The sequence below is a fragment of the Pleurodeles waltl genome, chromosome 7 (genome assembly GCF_031143425.1).
Source record: "Pleurodeles waltl isolate 20211129_DDA chromosome 7, aPleWal1.hap1.20221129, whole genome shotgun sequence".
NCBI classification, from domain to species: Eukaryota; Metazoa; Chordata; class Amphibia; order Caudata; family Salamandridae; genus Pleurodeles; species Pleurodeles waltl.
Window position 1 is genome coordinate 614,345,233 of NC_090446.1, and position 22,988 is coordinate 614,368,220.

The 22,988-nt window shown below is 41.1% G+C and overlaps 1 protein-coding gene across 1 annotated transcript; it reads right to left on the reverse strand.

The window, feature by feature from the left end:
• Window positions 1-2,551: 2,551 nt before the first annotated feature.
• On the reverse strand, window positions 2,552-22,918 carry HIGD2A (HIG1 hypoxia inducible domain family member 2A). Its single transcript, XM_069244578.1, has 2 exons — window positions 22,724-22,918; window positions 2,552-2,950 (listed from the first exon to the last, which is right to left on the reverse strand). Exons 1-2 carry the CDS (start codon window positions 22,842-22,844, stop codon window positions 2,784-2,786), a joined length of 288 nt encoding a protein of 95 aa, XP_069100679.1. The 5' UTR covers window positions 22,845-22,918; the 3' UTR covers window positions 2,552-2,783.
• Window positions 22,919-22,988: the final 70 nt, after the last annotated feature.

Genomic DNA, 22,988 nt, shown 5'->3' on the forward strand with positions numbered 1-22,988 from the left:
TACGATTCCAGTGTCTTCTTGGTGGTTGCTGGGTGTGGTGAAGCACGGTGGTCTTCTTGAAGCTGAAGTGGACACAGCTGTGGTCCGACCAGGTGAGTTCGGTGGCGTGGCTGACGGTGATGTGTTTGCTGGAGGAGAAGATGGGGGTCGAGCGTGTGTCCGGCGTGGTGGGTGGGTGTGTTGACTAGTTGTTTCAGTCCCAGGTTGGCGAGGTTGTCCAGTAGGGCGGTGGTGTTTTTGTCGGTGAGGTTCTCCAGGTGAAAGTTGAGGTCTCCTAGGAGGATGTAGTCGGTGGACAAGAGTGCGTGAGGGTTGACAAAGTCTGCGACACAACACATAAGGAGCCATTAAACAAGTATGTCGATTACTCAATGATGCCGGATTGACTTTAAATGTTGACAAGTGTGAGTTCAATAAGACAAAGCTGAAATTCTTTGGCCATATCTTTTCTGATGGGGGCATGACACCTGGTTCTGCAAAAGTCCAACTGCTGGACCCCCACAAATTGTTTCAATGGTACGTTCTTTTCTTGGAATGGCCAGCTACTGTTGACAATACATAAAGGCTAGTGCCCTGGTCAGTTCTCCATTACAAGAGTTAACAAAATGAAAAGTGTTTCTTTTAAATGGTCAAGAGAATGTGTAAAGAGAGTTTCAAGAGCATCAAACATGCCATGAAAAATGCTACAGAAATGGTGTACTTCTATCCAAAGCTCCACTCTGATTGTTGGTGAAGCTACCCCCATTAGGTTAGGGGCTTTACTTGCACAGAATAGTTAATGCCCAAATGCAAGAGGACATATTGAGGCATATACAGGTAGAAGTTTGTCTCAAACAGAACATGCTAAATCAGAGCCTAAAAACAAAAGTTTGGCTGTAGTATGGGCTTGTGAACATTTCCATGTATTCCTGAATGTAAAGCCTTTTACGCTGGTGACTGATCATCAAGCTTTGCTGACCATCTTTAAGAATTCAAAAGCCAAGATGCCTCCTTGAATTGAATGACGCGGACTACGATTACAAGAGTATGAATATAAAATTGTGCATCGACCAGGAAAGGATCAAAATCCTGCTGACTACTTTTCAAGAGAGCCTAATCAATGTCATGGTACTCCATCGAAACCGGCTGAGGCCCTTTACAATTTCATTGTCAAGTTAAGGGAACCAGCTGCTACGAGTCATGATAGTGACCTGCTAACGTTAAAAGACATTATTACACGAGTCATGGAACAAACACATTCAACAATTCAGTAATGATGATGAATATCAAGAGTACAATACTGTTCAAGACGAACTGCCCATAACTCAGGAAGGAGTTATACTGCAAGGACCAAAGATGCACCCGCTGTGGCCTCCCTTATATGTTGTAGGAGGTGGGAGGCGGTAATGCAGCTGGCGGGAGCGGCAGAGGCACGAAGGAGGCATCGGCAGGGTCGTCAGCAGATGCAATCAGGCTCAGGAATGTGGGCGGAGCGGTCACAATCAGCCTCAGGAATGCAAGCTGAGCTGTCAGCGGTAGACAGGAGGGCTATGGAGCTGTGACTGGCCCTTCTGTGCAAGACACAGAGGCTGTCCCTTAAAGGAAGCCTGCACTCGTCTCAAAGAACATGGTCCTTATTGGTGAATTATTTAAAAATAAGAAAACAAATTATATCAGCTTATTATTGTCACTGTGTGAACAACAGGACTGGAATCCCGAGGGGGCAGAATGTTTGGTGGGAAACTTCCTCATTGATAGGTAAGCCCCTGAATATGCCCACCTGCATCAAGAGTACAATCAGTTTTCTCCCCCCCGACCCCAAACCCGCACATGTCTGATGACATTTCTACAAATAAGGAGGAACATTCTCCACGAGAGCACCCTGCTCGGTAAGGAGACACAGCCTGCAAACCAACTGTTAAGTTAGTACTATCAGGACAATACTGCTTTGGCTAGTTGTATAGCTGGAAACATGAAGAATACCAGATGGAATAACAACTTCCCCACTTTATAGGGTTATATTAGCATCCTCATCCTTGTACCTACATCATAGCATTTCAGCATACTTGTGTCACATCGGTTTCTCATTCATTACCCTGTATGCAAATTACATCTGGTTAACTTTTGTCAGGAGCTAAGTGCACACCTATTACCACTAAATCTCCAGGGCCTTCAAAAAGGCTCATCTAGCAAGGAAGGAGATGAAACTATTACACACCTATATTTTTCAAATAATCTTCGTAAAGAGTCATGTTCAAAAATATGAAAACGTGAGAAAATGTTACTGCACATCACAGATTAGGCTTCCTCCTACAACAGCCTTTGCAATATGCAAAATCCTTGTTACAACTCCAAACCACATAAATTTTTATTTTAAAATGTTGTCCCTTGATAGCAAGTTAAGGTACATTTGCCAAAGTTTTTTTTTTTTTTTTTTTAATCCATCGCACTGCATTCCCTTCCAATAAACGCACAACTACTCCACGTACAAGCTTCTGCTACCTGGAAGGAAGCCCACTTGGATTAAAGAAAAATATATACGCACGTCCACTAAAAATTACTAATTACCACATTTACATATTGCCTTTTTAATATTACATGTGCCTTGTGAATAACAATTCAATATGGTAAACAATGAACATTTAAAACGCTCCTCCTTCATTAAATGTCCAAAGGAGGTAGAGTTGGTAGAGATAAACATGGAAGGTGATTAATCTGGCAGAAAAGGATGTTCACTTCCAAAGGATGTACTATGACATGTTCCTTTCCTGAAGGTTGCAGCTGAGACCTTGGTACGAGGGTCATCATTGGCGAGGTTTCATTGCTGCAGTGACCACGCCCACCATGATGGCCGCCACTGTGAAGCCCTGGGCCAGGATGCGAGCCCGCATCGAAAGTTGCGATTGCCTGGTCTTTCCCTGTCGAAAAGCGATGAGTCCGTATGTCAGGGCGCCTGCTGTAGCTAAACAACCTGTGGAAAGGCATCGGAAAAAGAAACACAGCCATTACACTGGTGAGATGGCGCCAGCCTGTGCACAAACATTGCCTGCTTTTAGTCAGGCTGAGCCACCTGATCTTTGTGGGCGAAAATGTGAACCGATATTAAAGAACATCAAAGACAAGAGGCTTTGCGTATAATGAAAAGTTATATTTATAATGTTACGTTTTTGTGTTTCTATGTGAAGATGTCTCTTGTCGGTGCAAAGAGGCAACTGTGTAAGATTGTTAACGTAAAATAATAGTATTGTTGACAGGGCAGTCACTGTTATGATGGCAAAAGTACCAGCGTTTTGTCTTCTGCACACCTTTATCCGGCTTGTCAGTCAGATCTGAAAGCAACAGAAGTAAGCCAGTGCCCGTGGCCCTACCACATCACAACTATAGCCCCTCTCAGCCGTCGCTGTAAGATGCTGCCTCGTTATCAGCAAGTCCTTGATCCAGACGAGAGGTCAGCAATATGTCCTTGATCCAGACGAGAGGTCAGCAATATGATAAAAACGTGTAAATGAAAAGGTAAGACGGCAGGGTGCTGTGTTTAATCTTTCCGTGTATATAAAGTAGTATGTAGTTAATGTACAGGAAAAGGTGGAAATCTGTATGCCATAGGTGTGTTAAATAAGGAATAATGTGGCAAGTCAATGATTCCATGTTTCACATACAGGGAAGTATGGAAACGAATACGTAATTGTGTTCTATATATAGGTCAGTTGTCCTTGAGGACTGAGACAGATCCTCAGTTACAATATTTAATTAGTTTCAGGCTGAAACATGGCAAACAACTTTCTCAATTATTGTACTTAGAACATGTGCAAAATAAAATGACTGGTTCCATATTATCCCAAAAATGTTGGTGAGTGGGAGGAGGATGTGTGTCAACATCTATTTGCCAGGGTTACTTTTGGCTCTCAGTCTGTCCCTCTCCTCAGAAAGGTGTGAGAGTTTCCCTACCATGGAATACTATTCTAACTCAAACTGTTAATTAAGTCAGTGGTCTGACTCAATCAATAAGTAAGGAAGTAGTATTTTTTGTAAGACAAACTGTGCAAAATATGCACTGACAACGCCAATCACTTTTGATTTTACTTGATTGAATTATGTTTGCAAGCTAGCAACATATACATAAGAGGCAAAACTTTGACAGCAGTTGCGCATGCGTATTTCCATTGCACAGGAAATCTTTGTGCCTTTGTTTTTACCTGTTGCATATGTGCGAGAACCCACACTCTGTTCCCCCATCGCGTAACTGGTTTGAGTGTTAGGATAATCTTACATTTCTACTGACCATGTTCTGTGTTGTATGAATCTTCGTAAACACCTTTCTACTACAGATGAACCAAACAGATTGTCTACATAGGTGAAGTAAGTGGGAGCACAGGAGTTTTCAGGGAACACAGGCCATGGGGGTGGAATGGAGAGCGAAGTATGCAAGGGTAGGAGCGTTTGATGAACAGAGTGCAATGTGCAGCGCAGAGTGCACGCGTTTTTAGGACAAGTAGAACAGATAATACATGGACCTCAGCTATACAAGCCGTCCACGAATGTACAGCTTAAGAAGCAGCAGTGCAAGCCCACACATAAACAAGCACTAACTGGACATTCAAATTGCAAGTTCCCCTCGCTCACAACAAGCTAATACCACTAAAGCATCAGAAGTGCAAACAACAACAACAACCACAAACACACACACGCGTGATGAATAACAAGAATAGAAGCTTATCTTGCACACACAAAGCAGGTAGCACATGGGTATCAGAAGTGCATGCTTCCATCTAGCACACCAAAAGCATGCACACACAGCATACATCAACTGCGCAAGCGTCCCTCATGGACACATAGCACAAGTACCACATACACATACACCTACCATTGGTAAAATGCGCCAGACTTGTGAAACAGTTACAACTGTCAAATTTGAGATATGGGCTATGCCAGTGGTATAGTGCAAAGGTAAATACTTTCTGTAAGTAACAATAAAATTCAAACTTTGTTTAAGAATAGTAACTATGTTCTTACATAGTCCTTATACCGCCCTTCTAGAATTTCTAAACACTTTACATAACTGATACTATTAAACAATGTAATATTATTTAATGTAGCCACCTAGGAACAATGGATCGCCAAGTCTGCTGAAGTACAGAACTACTGTCCAAAACAAAGTGCACGAAGCAGTGCCCACAAATGTGTAGAGCTGTTAACCAGAGTTGAAAGAGGAGGTAGAAAACATGTAGTAATGTAAAGGACAACACATTTTGGTGGGAAAGCATATCTTTAGAGAAGGAAACTTAAGGAAGAGGAGCGAGGTAAATCAAAACTAAAAAAAATAAAAATATACAGAACCACCTTGCAACGTAGTTGTCCAAACTGCGAAACAAAATGGACACTCCCATTACAGTGCTCTCCAATTACAAATTCACAGCTCACAAAATACAACACATCATGGATGATGCTCTGCTGATAACAAATACGTGCTCTGCAGCATTTACCACCATACACCATCTCACCCTCATTCAAACTCTGAAGACTTGAATGTGAGTCATTGGCAATGAATATCATTTACTCTACTCCTACTTATGCAAATGATACCAGTTTGTTCACATGGTCGCCTCCAGGTCCGGTAAGATTCCCATCACCTGCAGAGTCCCCCAGTGTTCCATCTTTTTTGCGACATAATTTTCATTGGCATATTGGTATAAATACAGATTGAAACAAGCAAACAGTTACATATCCATAATACCCCAGACCCTACCCCCACCCTGCTCTACTTTAGCAGCCCCCAGGGTTCCATCTTCTCTCGTCATCTTCGAACTCTCCTCTGCTCACTGATAACAGCATAAATAAATCTTCAATACGCCAACAATACACAACCAAGCCTCAAACACTGGCTGCACTTCATCAGGACCTACCTGAAGCTCAGCCCCTACAAGAACCAATTCCTCCTATTTATGAAGGACAACACACAAGAAATAGTCCAAAACTGGCTTGATAACAAACCTTGTGTTTCAACCCCAACTCTCACCCAATAACAAGTCACTTGGATTCACCTTGGACGCAGTCCTCACACTCATGGAACATATTGCCAAGAAAACAAAGGTGGCTTTGGAGCAGGTTTGGGGCCTGCTACCAGCTCTCACTACTAAATAAACTTAACCTGTTCTTGATTGCTGTTTAAGCCATCATACTTTCATATGTGGATTGAGTCAAAGCCCTGCTGAAGGCATCCCAGACTCCACACTGCCCTTCCTCACTTATGAATCTTCTAAACATCGCAGCACATCTCAGTGTGTTGGCCACCTAAATTAATGCAATTTTCTGAGGGATGCCCCACATTTGGGTGGCTTGTCTCACTGCTCAGTGTGAGCTGGTGCAGGATGCCAAATGTCCTGCATTTTGCCACTTACAGGACAAGCAACGCAAAAGCACATCAACTTGTTGAGCTGTGCGACAGGGTGTTCTTTTCTAATTTTTCAGCCCAATTTCAGACATTAAAAGGACCAGTTTCCTGTAAATATTTGTTGACCTTGTACATGGAAATGAGAAGCAGCACAAACCACCTTAAGCAACACACACTTTTAATGTTGCTGATAGGAAAAGTGAGTGGACACCTACAATTAAACCGCTCTGAATATGTAAATGAAAACCATGCTGGGAGTGGGGTTGTCCCAGGAATACTCCCTTGCTGTTTTTTTTCTTCTAATCAGCCTGGGCAAAATGGAATAGCTGTGATTGCAACGTAGAAATTCTTGTTAGAAAAGATATAACTTTAAACACTATATTACTTCATGGGAAAAATACCATGAAACTGGGTGCTATTTAGCACCCCACTAATCTCCACCACCCACTCAAATATATATTTTTGGTTTGGTAACCACACAGTTAAAAGCTTTCAGATTAATTGTAAAGACTTCCAAGATTAGCAAAAAATGAGATTAAGTAAAAAAAAAAAAGAGGTGACTGCCCTAGAGCACATCATTTGGCAAAATGGGTTAGGCTGGGATGAAAACCCATGACTTGTTATGCCACAGTTTCCATTTAGTTGACGCAGTCACTACTGGGGTGTCAGTGATTCAGGTGGCCAAGGGAATACTCCTCCCAGGGAATTTTCACTGTGTTGTGGTGTCACATAGGATCTCATTATTCTAATGAGACTTCTGGATTTTGAGCAGCAGAATCGCATGTGGTGTGGGAGACTGCCCCTCTACAGGTGACACTTGTCGCCCCAATCCAGGTTTTGCTCCAGCTAACTAGCAGTGCCTCATCTCTACCCAAGGGCTAGAATGATTGGGCAGCCAAGCGCATGACATAATTGATTTCTCAGGGAAACCGTGGTCACTCAGGTGTTATGCCATTAATTGTGTTTGACCAATGACTTTGTGTTTCACCACTGCGCATATTAGTTGCTCAATGTTCACCAGTAGCACATTACATGTTGTATTCAGTTTAGCTGCCTATTGGCTTTAACATGGCATTAGACATTACATTTGGTATTCAGTTTAGCTGCCTATTGGCTTTAACGTGGAGTTAGGCACTGCAGTTGAGACATTGAGATGAGCTGTGTTTTTCCAAGCTGTGTTTTTCCACATGGTTGACCAAGCTGTGTTTTTCAAATTGAATTCACACGAACCCTAACGTGATAAGAGAGCGTATATTTGGTGTTTTCCTTTCTGCTCAGCCTTGGGAAGAGGAGGGGCCTAGGAGATCTGGCCAATCTCCAATGGCTTGTTTTATTTCCCGAGTCTGAGAGGAAGGGGCAGGTTTTTGTAACGGTGGCCCTGTGGCAGCAGCAGGGAGAGATCTTCCAGGACTTCAGTCAGGAGCGGACGTCAGCTGCCTGGCTCCAGTTTGGGTGGAAAGTCTCTTTCTCGCAGTTGAACCGGAGTCATCAACTTGAAGATAGGAGAAAGAGGACAAGCAGTGATAGGCCCTACGGTGATGCAATTTTGACTTTTATTCTTTGCTTTGAAGTTATGCTATAATATAATCACATGTATTTGCTGTGTATATTGCAATTGAGAAGTACTTTGATATATTTTGCTTTCATTGCTGCGACTACTTTTAAACGTGTGCTTCCAATCTACTAATCTCGTCTTTCAGGAACCTCGTGGTGAAGTAATAATAATAATAAATGTCTTCGTTAAACTAAGAAGTGCATTCCAGAGAAATTTTGTTAGCTCGATCATAAGATAAGAGAAGGAAAGCAAAACATTTTGGCGTTAGTCGACAGTCTGGGAGTCGAGTTAGAGATTGGAAGTGCACTATTTAAAAGTGTAATTGTTTTTTGTTGTTTAAAGAATTAAAGAAGCACGACAGACCATGTTTGAAAATGCATGTGAAGTTAAACTGCCTTATGGTGCAGTGAGAAGCATGTTTTCTTGTTTATCAGGACTTTGTGAGTCTTGGGATGAATGCTTTGATAAAGCAAAAGTGTTTTCATATTTAGAAAATGTGCCTTTTGAAAGAAATGATGTCCCTTTTGTTCTTGACAGAAGGGTTTGGGTACTTTTGTCTGCTTACAGAAAAATGCATGCGAGATGCAGGCAGTTAGAACATGAAAATAAGAATTTACGTGAGCAAATTAGCCAGAACAAATTATTGCAAGATAATGCTGAAATCTATAAAACTGTTGTAGTAGAATCTGGCTTTTCCCATTCCAGTAATGAGGAGGTTAAAAAAAGGTGGGGGGGCCAGTGTGTGCCTCTTGAACAGAGCGTAGATCTTCGGAGCAGCCCACGGTTGTTGGCAGTTGAAGTGCATTCCTTAACAGATTACACTGGGCACAAAGTTGAGAATCTTATATTCAGACCGCTTTTGCAAAGTACGATGTTTAAAATTAATTCAGACAAGGCAGCAGTACTGTCGCAAAATGTGCAGTTTCTGGGTATTCAGTGGAATCCAGAAAATAGACAGATGTTGTCACAGGTAAAACAAAAGATTTTAGAGTCTCTTACTATTTGCACTAAGCAAGAGACATTGAGTTTCGCAGTGCAAGAGGGAAACACTGATTTACATGTAAATCAGAATCAGGGGAAGACAAGAGTGCCCCTGGAACTTTGGATTAGAAAACTATCTGACTTTGTGGAGCGCTGTAGTCCTTTTGAAAAACAGCTTTTGACTTGTTATTGGGCTCTCGTGAAAACTGAGCAAATGACATTAAATGATAATGTAATTCTGAAACCTGAACTATCAAGCATGCAGTGGGTGATAAGTTCACCTAAATCTCACAGTATAGGACAGGCACATGAGGCTAGCATCATACTTTGGATCTGGTACATACAAAACAGGGCTCGAGTCACTGCAGCCCTACATGAACAGGTGTTACAAGCCCCTTTACAGGATGAGGAGAGGGTGCAGGGAGTACCACAGGTAAAAGAGTCACCAGTGAAACGGAGTACAACATTTGAATTTGTGTCCCCTGAGGATAAAAAGTGTGTTTGTTTGTTTGACTAATGATTCATTGAAATGCATGAGTACTTAAAGATAGTGGAAAGCAGTGTTATGCAATCCAGTTACTGAAAAGTTGTTGTCTACCACAGGAGAAGGAAAAAGTAACCAATATGCAGAGTTGTACAGTGTGTCTCAGACTTTAAAGAAAGAGCTGCTTGAGATGTGTCATTTTTACACTGATTCTTGGTTCACTGCCAATGGATTAGCCATTCGGTTTTCCACATGGCTTGTACATAACTGGTTCATTTCCCTTGCAGATGTTAAAGAGAAAAATTCAGAGACAGAAGTGTCCACCCAGAATTATGACTTGGTGGGGATGGCTAAGTGGGTGCACCAGAAATGTAGACATCTGGGAGAAAAAGCCACTTACAGGTGGGCAGAGTTAGAGAGATGCACATTCCCCTAGATTTGATAAAAACTGTGATTTTACAATGTCCTATTTGTCAGCACACACAACAGAGATCTGTCTCAGAAACAGTAAAAGATCAGTTGGGGAGAGGAAAGTTACCAGGGCAGAAATGGCAAATTGATTTTAGGGGGAGCGATTGCTGCAGATTACCACGTCGAAATCAAAATGATGCTGATAACTAGACGAGAATCTGATTTATTCATACAGATTGGAGACAGAATTGCCCAACTTGTCACAAGTGCAGTGAATGGAGGTTTGGTAAAGAAGGAGTCTGCTCCAGCCCTTCTGACAGTGCAAGGAAAGGGAAGCTGTGGTGCAGCAGATAAAAACCTCAGTGATAAGGTGTGGGTTGAATCCCCAAATGACCCTCCAGAACCTGCAGAAATTATAACAAAGGGCCCCAAGATTATAAAACAAGGAGTAAAGGAAGAAGGGCACATTTCAGATGACAAATGTTATTTGCAAGAAAAGTCATACTTTTTTCTTTTGCAGATCCTACCACGACTCGCCACTGACCATGAGGGTGCTGTGTGGTCTCCCTTTGGGTGTGTGGGGTTGGGGGAGGGACCGAACGTCCAACCTGAACGTGATTGATTAAAGTACAAACCCCATGGATCCATTTTGCGCAACTGGCGCCTGCAGTTCAAGTTCTACATGGGATCAATATAAAGTTTGTCAACTTGTTTGATTACATTATTCCACTGGAACTAAGCAACCTTGCCAGTTAACTGTCTGTGTTTTTTCGTGTGGAACCCTGACTTTCGCTTACACTCCAGCAAACCTTTCAGGTGGACCGTGTACCTTTACATGAGTAGAACTCATGCTACATCAACTTGATGTTTTAGAGACACTGTTCAACCAGTTATTATCCCAATCGGAGTATATAAGCTTCAGTCTTTTCATTGTAGGTGTATCTGATGTGAAAGATTATGAGATCAATATGTTAATCCACTTTTATTGCTTTACAGTGATTGCTTTTATCATTCAAATCTGATTTGCTTATAATGTTTTTTTTGGTTGTTGTTTTTGTTTGAAATAAGAGGTATGTAAACAAAATTCATTGCTGTGACTACTTTTAAACGTGTGCTTACAACCTACTAATCTCGTCTTTCAGGAACCTCGTGGTGAAGTAATAATAATAATAATAATAATAATAATAAAAAATGTCTTATTTAAACTAAGAAGTGCATTCCAGAGAAGTTTTGTAAGCTCAATCATAAGAGAAGGAAAGCAAAACACTCAGGTCTTACCCGTTTCTCTGTTACATTAGTCTCACATACACAATGACAAAGAGAGGCAGTATATATTTCAATAAGATTTTAATGAAACAACTGCATCTTAGATAGCAAAGCATGTGCTGCAATAACCAGGTCGATACAGCATGACAAGATTAAAATTGTGACAAGGAGAGTAAGGCATAGAAATAACGCTACCATATTGTCACTAGATTCAATATACTAATTCCTGCCTAGGCTATAATAGAGCACAACGTGTTCAGCTCTAATTCTTCCCTTCAGGTTCCCCTGGGAAGACATCATTCTCCATACCTGAGCAAAGGTCTAAGGTCTGCATAAGCAGCTGTAGCGAAGCGTTCAGCAATCAGCATACAGTTGTGGTTCTCTGGCTGGAATCTCCCTCTAACGTGTAAGGGACAGGGAAGTGTTTTTATAATAAAACAGCTGATGTTCTGAGAAAATGTCCCTACATAAGGATGTGTGTTTTTCTATGAATGTCAAAGACAAAACTTTTACCACGTTCACTGGCAACTTATCTTACTGCAGCCTTGAAAGAAGCATAGAGTGAGCAAGAAAGTTTTCTTTGAGAACGTAGTGCTGGCCTAGGCAAAAACAGCTAGATAGAGAGAAATAAAGCAATACCATAAAAGTGGCTATTGTAAGAATAATAAAATGAAGCTAAATAAAATATACCTAGGTAAGTGCACAACGGTAGGCCTAGCATGCTAAAATAACGTGCATGGAGCTATAACTAAAATGGCTACACAACAGTGGGCCCTGCCCAGATTTATAATACAGTTCTAATTTCCAGCAATGTGGTAAAGTTGGGACAAGATGTCAACTCAACTGGTGCCCTGGCGAAAACGTATATACTGGAACATATGGAGTGGTGCGTCTGGCCACCCCAGAGGCTTGCTCACCATGACAGGGTCCTGTTCATCTGTTTTATTTTTATAAGACAAACTCTCTATATAGCTCCCCGAATATTTTCATATATCGGTAAAAGGCAGAAATATATTGTGAGACATTTGCTTTGGTTTCTGGGCATTAGGTGGTTCCTGGGCAGGATCCAAGGTTGATATTGTTGTTTAACACTCGTGTTGCAGTGCAGACTATTGCACCCCAATTGAATAACTCTTATTCTTTTTGTAAATATGTCTGCCAAAGGTGGCAAAAACAAGCAGTTAAGCTTACCCCTGAAGGTGGTAGAAAGATTGTAACTCCAATGCAGTACGACACAGTAATTGCACTTGATAACCTCAGAATCCAGAAAAGTTATAACTTTTAAAAGGGCCAGATTTAGAGTAGGTGGTTATGGAATGAAACTTAAAAAATATGCCCCACAACTCAGTCATCCTCTCACCCCAACAGATGTCTTCTGGTGTATGCACATGCTCTAAGTGTGCAAAGAATCCTGTATAGTGATAATATAAAACTGGACATCCTATGTCTTATTCATGGCCTAAAGAGAGAGGACTACATTGCCCCCCTCACCCTGTTCTGACACCCCTTGTCAGCCAGCGCCATCTACAAAACCAGTTGCATCATTTACGTGGCTATCACAGTCAGCACCTCTTATATCTGACTAGCAAGCTCACCATCTCTGGAGGCAGGCACCATCAGACTGGAGTCGAAGAGGTGTAAAAAACAAAAATAAAAAATAAAATAAAAAAATACATTGCAACAAGACTTCTCCATCTCTATAGCCAAGATCTAGGACAACACCCCTGTATCCATCAGGACTGCTCCGGGTCTACACCAATTAAGAACGAGCTGAAGATGTGCCTATTTAAAGAAAACTAACTCCACTATGCAGATAAAGTACACTTCTGCTCCCACAACCCAGCTATCTGTTCAATCATTAACTAACTGCATCTTTCCCTTTTACACTGTATAGTGAACAGCTATATTTTGAATAGATTTAAGCTATGCAAATAGAAATAGCAAATGCAATGCAAGCCCTCAGATGCTTCGGGCAGGACACAGCAATTCAGCAGTCACTCGAGGACTACTTTTTTGCATTCACTGTTCACTTGTTTGTGATCACCGGAGTATAATTATTATATAGTTAAGTTGACCTTCTAGCAAATTTAATGTGGAATTTACTTGGGAAAAGGATCACACAATTTAACCATTAGAGGTTGATTAGAAGAAGCAAATGATGTTTTAAAATATAGGAAGCAGCAGAAACAACATGCTTACAAATTTATTTTTCAATCAACTGATTTTGTCTTCTCTGCAGGTTAAAATGGGTGAACGGTTTTAAACATGCAGGTCAACTGAAAACATGCAGGCATTAATAAACAAGCAGGGGCAAAGATAAGCTATTGGCTTTGGCAATGTTTCCTAGCCATGCTGCAAAATTGTGCAGCATGACTAATAGTAAAAATAAAACAAATGCTATGGTGCAGCCAGCACTAAAGTGTTTTGACACTAAAAGTGCATTAGCTCTGGATGTGTCATATTGATTTTTTTTCCTTCTCTGACGTCCTCCCTTTCTCTGTATTACTTTGTCCCCAACTCACTAAGCCATTTTTTTTTTTTAAATGAGGGAGTGGGTTGGTGGACAAGGTACCAGAGGAAGGAGGGGATGGGGAAGGACACGCAAGAGAGTATTGGGGAGCTCAATGGCAAAGGAGGGTGAGCATGAGGATATGGGAGCAAGCACATGGACTACAGAGAGCAGGAGGTGTAGGGGCAAGCACACGGACAATGGAGGTTCAGCAGCAGGGGGTGAGGGAAGCACAGTGACAATGGAGAGTGAGCAGGAGGGACCAAGGAAGCACACTGGCAATGAAGAGGAGGCAGAGAGAACACGGAGGGGGGAGAAGTACATGAGGGAGACCACTGAAAAAAAAACACACACCTTCTTCTATAGTGAGTAAACAAAAGGAAAGAAATAGTACCAAAAAAAAGTGAGAAGTGGAAGTACACAGTAATGTGGGTGCTACAGAGGAGGGACAAACACAGAATGGGAAAGGAAGCCTACGGAAGCTGATGAATAAGAAACAAGCAAATGAGCGGCAATGGAGCTAACCAATGGTAAGCAGTGGGCAGCCTCTAAGCTCCCTGTAAGGTAACAAAAGGTCTCACAAGAGATAGCTCTTGCACCGTCTTATGCAACACCTAAAAAGGGCCACCAAGATAGGCTTTTCAAATGTCGGTGTACACTTTCCCTTTTGAATAGTTGGTGTGGCTGGCCATTCTGACCACTAAGCACACTAGTTTCGAACTTTCATGTCATGCAGTGTTTGATTGTGGTACGAACCCAAGAACTATCTGAATACTTATTATTGGAACACATAGCAGGGACTACCTTATGAAAATCAGACCTGTACGATCAGGCTGGAATTTGTATGCTGCAGCAGGAGCAAGGGTGATTTGCATATGAATAGTATATGTCTGACATAAGACTGTATTTTAAAAACAATGGACTGGGATGCTTTTGCATGCATTCTAATGTTTGTTTTTTTCCTCAGTGCGTCAAGTATGCCCCAACTTTGGTCACATGCTTGTACCACAAGTATGCCCCGACTTTGGTCACATTCTTGCTGTGCCATAGTACCGCGCTACACCCCGCTTTGCACTGATAAGCCAAAACTAGACTAAGACAGGTCTGGGATTGCCTGCAGTCCTCTTCAGAGAGGACATACCTGGGCAGTTCTGCTTGGAGCAAGACCAAGCCTGAGTTGCACATGATAGTGGTTCTCTAAAGAGGCACAATGGGTGATAAATGATGTCCTAGAATGCAACCCCAAGTGACTGCCAGTGTCCAAAACGTTTACAAACATTCCATTCATCATCTTTGTGTTTTTATCACCAACAGTAGCGTTAAATGACCCCTGTTTCACCTTATTCTGTGCCTGGGTAGCTTTTCTGTTCCAATTACCAAGCACTTTAAATAGCATCTGCAGAAGTAGTCTGTTTACTTGTTTAGTGAGTAATGCGAGGCTGAAGTCTTTCAAGCCTGATTCGCTTAACTACTATAACTGTAAACGTGATCGTCCCCATGCTGCAGTATGACAAAATGTAATAAGCATTGGCAAACCCAGCAGGCCTCGCCTCAATGGACACACACACACACACACACACACACACACACACGAAGAGAAAGGGAAGGAAGAGAAAGAGAAGCAAGAAATGAGCGTGACAATGAGGCCAACTTATGGTGAGCAGTGGGTGGGCTCCCTGTATGCTAGCAAAGTGTCTTGCAAGTGAGAGTGCATGCACTATCTCAAGCCAGAACTAAACATTACCCGTTCTGTTTAGCAATACAGTGTCCAGCGAAGGCTGTGTGACAAACTTTATAAACTGAATGCTTCAGAGACACTTTACTAATAATTATTTTTTCGATTAACTCAGGATAGTTTTTTTATTGTCTTGAGAAGGACGAGAGACTACACCAGCCATGCACTGCCAGATCTGCTTTTGTGGCCTTCTTGTTCATTTTTCAACATAGGTCTACTCAGACAGAGTCTAATAACAATAACCTACAGTGCCTTCTTCAGTGAGCACAACTTCTCGCTTCAGTTAAACTTCTCTGCCACCTTCCTCACTGTTGTGACAGGAATGTCACCTGTTTAGGGTACAGTCATGTCCCCTAAGTGGCAGACTGGGAGTATCTGGTATCCTGGTTGTTGTATTGTGGCCCAGCCTTGAAGTAATCAACCTGTGCATGAAGGCCTATGCTTGCTGTTTAACAAAAGGCCGGACCGGGACCAACCCTGAAACTGGAGGGGTGCACAATCCACAACTTTAATAGAGACTTGACTACTTCCATGGATTCATGCATGCTGTGAGGAACAGATGCCTACTGCCCCAGTAGATTAATGTTCTGTGATTACAGATGAGCAGGTGCCACAGGCAAGTACCCAAGTTCATGGATGTATGTGTATTGCATGTAGTAAGCATGTTACACACCAAATGATTGTCTGAATGAGCCCAAAAGGGCCTGCGGGTTCCACTTGGAATCCCCTGGCCTGTTCATGTTTGACAAGGTGAGATAATTACCAGACAGTGGAAATGCACTGTTAACATTCCTAACACTGGAGGGAGGGAACAAAGGCAATGAGTAGGGAGAGAGCTGTGTTTCACTTTAAAAATTAAATTAGGTCCTTTTGATGAAGAGTGCTGCTTTTCTGCCAGTGGGTGGAATATAGGGGTGAAACGTGGGACTGCAGTTCCTGTTGTCAAGAGTGTGAAGGCTCCTTTAGAAGTGGCTCAGCCCTTTTGTCTCTCTTCCTGGACACGGTCAGGTGCGGTTATTGATAGTGAGATAAAGGATGCTCACATCTCTTTGTGTCTCTGTTGTGGGTGCTCCCCAACTCTGAGGACCATTACTCTAAACAAAGGTAGTCTCTCGAAACAGCCTCAGAAGGACATATGAAGGAAGAACTGACCCAAACTGGTTCTGAAAGGAAAGTGCAGACAGAGAACACACATCACCTGTCTGCCATCCCTGTATTAAAGTAACAGCTGCTGGCCCACTGGTTGCTCCAGTTCCAATTTCTCTCCGACTAAGGAGGCACTGCTCTGCAGAGGACCCAGAGGACTAGTGCATAAACAGAGCCGGTGTCTGCCTGAAAGCAAGCTTACGATTGAGGAAACAGTCTAATCTAGAAGAACATTTTTTTTGCTGTTCTGGAGTGCCTAAAGAGTACTGTCTGGAAGGGGGGGGGTGTGGGGGCAGTGGGAGTGAGCCATATCTTCAGGAGGAACTAACCACTGGTATGGACAAGAGCAGCTGACCCGGGTTGTTGGGTCCGTCCATTAGAGGATCATGAAGAGCGTCACTGGTGTGATCCAGTCAAGGATGCTAAAGTGTGCCCAAGCAAATTCTCTTCTCAACTCTGCAGGCACAGTGTGGCACTTGCCTGCGTGTACCCTTGCGATCTGTGTTGCTGAAGAAGCCTGTAAAACCGTGGAAATTGCCCAAGTGATGCCAACAGACTGAAACTGTGGCTATTGTGACATTAACGGCCTTCAAACTAAACACTTTTATTGAAAAACTTTTTGGTGGATAATTTACCTGGACACTGTATTATTGTGTTTTTTTCTTCAAGTTAAGCAACACTTCGCACTCCACAGAGGAATACATTAAAAAAATTACACATGGGAAATTCTTTATTGGTAAGAACATAAGTCAATCATATGCTTATGGCTACACAGAGCTTAAAGAATAGGAAAAAAATAAATTAAAAAATGAATTCTTCCAGATGTGTGCCTTGACTGATTGTCTCCAAGCCAACATTATTCCTGTAGGCTTAGAAGTGAAAATTTCGGATTATTTTTTTGATGACCTCAAACGTAAAACAAATTTTAGCTGTAGCACAGGTAAGTGCGAATCCATAAATGGGTGTGCAGTTCCATTGTGATGGTCCAATACATTCACGTTTGGTAGCTGGACCAACTGAGGCAATCAAAGGTGTCCATTTAAGGAAGCACAAGCCCTCACCCACCTCAAAGTGGCATGATTCATCACTAGTCAGTGTTCCTCGTCGGGCTGGCGCTGCAAAGCCAGGTGGGCCCCTCGAAGTGGCTCTTTGTCAGAGATTTTTTCTTTGTGTTGAAATCTGGATTGACAAGCTCAAAGGTCCAAAGTTTTTATTTTATGAAGAAAAGGGCTCTGTGAAGGGTAGATTGGCCACAGGAAGTGAAAATGTTAAAATCAACCAAAGTCCACCAAATTATCTTTGTGCATTCTTATTACTAGGAGGACTTGTGCTGGATCAGAACCCCTCTCTATCCCTCTTTTTGTGTAGAGAGCTTAAATAAGTGCAGCAGATATTCCTTTGTGCTTAATACTGAAACTGCATTTTCTCGTCTGAAATCGATATAAGCCAAACTACAAGAGTTAGAAAAGAAGATCTTGAATTTGAATTCTCTGCGTTATGTGAAACACCTGATATGGTAAAGTAAACAGAATAATGAACTTCAGGAAATTAATAGCTCGAAAAAATGTCTGAAAAACTTCAACAGAATATCCAGTCTTACAGAGAGGGTTCACCCGTACTCACTCAGGGATTTTTTTTAACAAAACATTTATAAAGCAGTGACCTATTCTGATTCCTCCAGGCTATGATAATGACCAGCAGCTAGTACATCTAGACAACCCCCTTGTATTAATTCTAATTTAATAAAAAAAAAAAAATTATTCAGAGCACAGCCCTTGGAATACATCAAAGGGAGGGCGCAAGGGAGAGAGGGTGGTATTTCAACCAACTCATCCCCTGACAATGACAAACAAGGAACCAAAACTAGGAGTTGTAAACATTTCACATACGATTTATAAACAGAACACCAATATTCGGATTTTCAATCTATCTTCATTTATGTTTAATGAACATGAGACTAATTTATTAAGCGAAGGCCTTTCTTTCATTTCTACACATAAAAATGACTGATTCTTTTTTTTATTTTATTTTACACAACTTGGGTTGTAGCTTTTAGTTTTAGAACTATTATATAAAAAAATAAACTTCTCAAAAAGAGAGTGTAGAGAGTGTAGTTAGCAATGAAATCACTGAGGTTCATGTACTTTTTGAAAAAAAAAATTATGCAAATTCAGTGGGTGAACTTACAAGTCCTGAGGCATAGAGAAAATGTCAAATCACAGAGATGAGATAATCAAGCCAACTGACAAGGAGGAAAGAACTGTGGTTAAAAATAAGGTGAATTATATGGATGACATTAACCACTGGTTATCTGATACCCAATATTCTTCCATCCTGCAAAATCGATCCGACTAACCGGATTAAGAAAAAAAAAAAAATACATGTCCTACTAGATCTGGCATTTAATAAGGGGTGGGGGAATAATCCAAACTGCTGCCTGAATGTAGCCATTTTATGTGTTGCACAATTTGAGCAGAAAGCCATTTGTGAAAAGGAGATTCCATTTGGTCTATGAGGCTTTAGCTGTGCTTTAACAACAGGTTTATGATGATTTGGTGAAGTCTGGTTGATCGATTATTGTTATTCCATGGATGAACTGAATCGTAGATGTGAGGACCTAAAAGTCACCATCAGTTACAATAAAACAAGTATTAGTTTTCTCAATTCGTTAGTAGCGGCTGAAGATAGTATGCTCAATACCACTCCGTTTAGAAACGCCAGCGATGGAAATACACAAATTATAATAATACACATAAGCGTGATCACTTGCTGTATGGGCAATGCCTCAGAATTTTAAGGAACAGCTCTAAGAGCGCAGATTACTTCAGAGAGAGGTGGATATTATTTAGCATTAAATTTGATGGCTCATGTATATCCTTGGAGATTGGTTTGGAGAGCACTTATAAGAGCATGTCACAATAAAAGAGATTCATTGTTTGATAGAAATAATAAGAAATGCGTACAAACCGGTTTGCATGACCATCTATGGGAATGTAATTATGTAGGACTAATTGTAAAAAAAAAGATACTGCTATTAAATGCCAGCTACTTTTAGGTACCTGAACAGTTTGAATTTAAAAGACCATTGAACATTTGTGACAAGGTTAAAAGTCATATATTGAACCATCTGCGAAAACCAATATTATTGCCTTGTTAAACAGGGACCTCTCTTTTCTGGTTGCCAGGGATTCGAATGCTCTCCCTCGGAATCTCCGCACCTCAAAAGGTGTATAGGCATTCAAGCAAAATCTCAAGACTTGGCTTTTTGGTGTAGCTTATCAATAACAGAGTCAGCAGGTTGGTCAACTTTTCTGTTCAGTACACTCATTGAGTAGTTGTTGCGCTTTATAAATCCATGTGATTGATTGATTAATTGAGGAATGACAGTTGAATATTCTGAACGCAACTTTAGTGCTTCCTGTAGTACATCTACAAATATGAAGTTGATATAAAGATCAAAAAACAACAAAAACTTGATAGAGATATAGGAGATTATGAAAGCGGCAAGATCCTGACATTTAGTAGAAAATATGATCATTTATATAAGCCAGGATCTAATTATTCTATACTTGCGGGTCAGCCTTCAACCTCTGAAAGCGAATTGGAAAGTACAAGAGAGATTGACTCCTTAAGTTCAACAGATAGCTAGATCTCTAATATTGAAATTACCAACAAGCCGGCTACTTTTTTAGACGAATATCGCCTGCTTCGTCGTGGCAGGCAAGTTCTGTGCAAACAGAAAGGAGAGGGACAGAGCTACAGAGGCAGATCAATGGGCCGAAGAGGAAGACGAGTCGGAGTCAGAAGAGGAGAGAGAGATCTAGAATCTGCAACAAGAAGAGATTCAAATCCGGAGCAAGTGGGAAAAATAAGAGGCTCCAATGTATCGACATAATGGATAATGAGATGGTGAATAAGACTTATCAACTTATCAGATCATCAGTTGACTGAAGAAGATAAAAAAACATTAAGTTTAGGTCTTTCTTTCTGCCCTATTGCACGATTTAATTATGCTGAAACTTGTATAGATCTGTTCAAATTTATCAGAAAATTGAAACTAAAAAAGTGGTTCAAATTGAAAGGAAATGCTGGTAATTGCTTAGAATCTTCTACGATTAATGACAGTGATGATTATCTATTAGTGATGTTGATACTTTATTAACCCTTCATGAATTAGAACAAGATCAAGGCGCTCAGATCGATGGGAAGGATCTATATCAGACTTTAGATGATTTGGGTATCGTATATGATCAGGTTTTAAACCTAAGTCGACATTTTTTCCGAATATGAATCATGACAATATCAACACTTTCTATGACATGAAGTTGTTTTCATTTATTCTTCGTGTAGTAGCAAAAACATGGGATACTGTAGTTATTGACCATGTGGGCTTCGATATGTATAAGAAACACTATTCGAGAAGTGAGAAGAAACTTGAGAATTACGTGCAGATTTGCCAATGCTCTACTGTTGGATCACTTTGCGAATAAACAACATGGGTAACTGATATATTTGGGCTTGTTATTGAGGCTGTGTGTCTATCCAGGAGAAGGTCAAATATCGGAAAAGGTTTATCATTGAAAGAAAATTAATCTGGAAATTGGCCACAGTAAAGTTTGGCTTGAATATTGCAGTGGAACGGTATTCCCTTGTGGTACTGTAATACATTTGAGCTTCTTTGAACTTTTTATAGTGGTGGGTGACCACAGTGATTACAGTTGACACTGAATGCATGTGCTAGGCTGATCTGTCTATTGTTTAGATGTGACCTATTTACTTGTTTCATTTTTGGAAGGATTAACAATTTATACATATAAATTATGATCTATTAAACTTAATGTTTTCATAAATTAACCCTGGATCACCCCATGTGTTATTATTTATAGGCAATGAAAATCAATGGGTTTGTTCCTTGAATGTGTTGAGTTATAAGGTAATTTAATTCACAAGTGCTTGTACAAAACACTATCATGAGGGGTTTCTTTGGTTAAATCAATTTAGGTTGCGTTAACACGGACGCCTGTAGATTACCCTATTATTATGTGGACTTCTTTTATCTGTCATGTTTAGATAGGCTTAGGTCAGATCACTAGTAATGTGAAAAAACACATCTACTGGCGCAACTGAAGAATTAAGTGACAGTTCTGCAACCACCTCTGTGCAAGATAGATGTTCTTATCTTTTCGATTGAGTGATGGTTAAAAATGAATTATTCGAACTCAGGATAGCAGAGATATTTGGTTACTGTGACACAATTAATTTCTCGCTATCCAAGGTAGACAGACGTGGTGAGATTTTATTTTCACGTAAGAACGTTTTCTCCCTTGATATTATGTGAATCTTATTATGCAGTTGGTGTTGAAATGAACAGCAATATTATAGAACCGAGAAGTACATAATGTCCAATTTAATATGGCGATCATTTTCTGACGCCAGGAAGTAGATCCGCTTGATTCCGGTAATTATCGAGGTGAGCAAGGTTATTCATTAACTCATTTAGATAGGTAATTAGTGACCAACTGTTTTGTATATACAGAACAATTGTGGTACAAAGGACCCTGTAAGGTCACGCGATAACTCAATGACCTAAAGCCACCTAGCTTTTAATTCTAGACTTCCACTTAACAATTCACTGCATCCTCTGAATTGTAGTTCTTGTTCAATTTTAAAAAACGCATCTAAATGATTGTCAGCTTATTATCGTTTGGCTGGGCTGACCATCTTTTCCTCAGTCAAAAAGGCAAAATATCACTTAGGATACTCTCTTGGCAAACCTTATCACCCTCTCAAAAAATCGTTTTAATCCAGGCATTACAATGGGCTCAACATGTTAAACATCTGACTTCATCCTCATTTGAGAGCCTGCGGTTAAAAGGTATGACAAACGATTTGTGAAGGGAAAGCACGGGACTGGAAATATGGTTAGTGAGATAAGTCGCCAGGTGTTCCTGCACCTGCATATAAACGATGAACACCTCACCTTTCATTTCAGAAGGAGGCTTCTGCATCCATGCAGATCAATGGTACGTGCTGTTAAGTAATAGAAGAGAACATGATAGAGCCAGCCAGTCTTTGCGGCACAGCCTTTTTATAGAATTGTTTTCCTAGCGCCGCTACCACACCGTCAAAACATAACCAGGTCCTGTTAACCTACTGTGACGGCATACTTGCAACAACTTTCGAAACCTGTAGCAGCTCTTGGCAGGTCGCTTATGCTAAATGTTAGGTCTCTTATCACCCTAACCCCGACACCCTTCGGGTCTCACCAATTGGCACGAAAGGATTTTGCTGCACCTTCCTCATAAATTTGCCACGGAAGGTCTCCGCCTCCGGGTGCTCAAGGCGCAGGAAGCCCGGGATATCAGGGGGTGCTCCAGAGTTGGCCATGATTAAGATTGGAGATAGTTCCGTCTTTCTTCAGTGTTCAGCATGGGTCACCTACAGATAACTTATGACATCACTGTGAACGATTTTTTTCATTGACAAGGAAGACAGACTTGGTGCGGAAGTTTGGAAATAGAGCGAGCATCG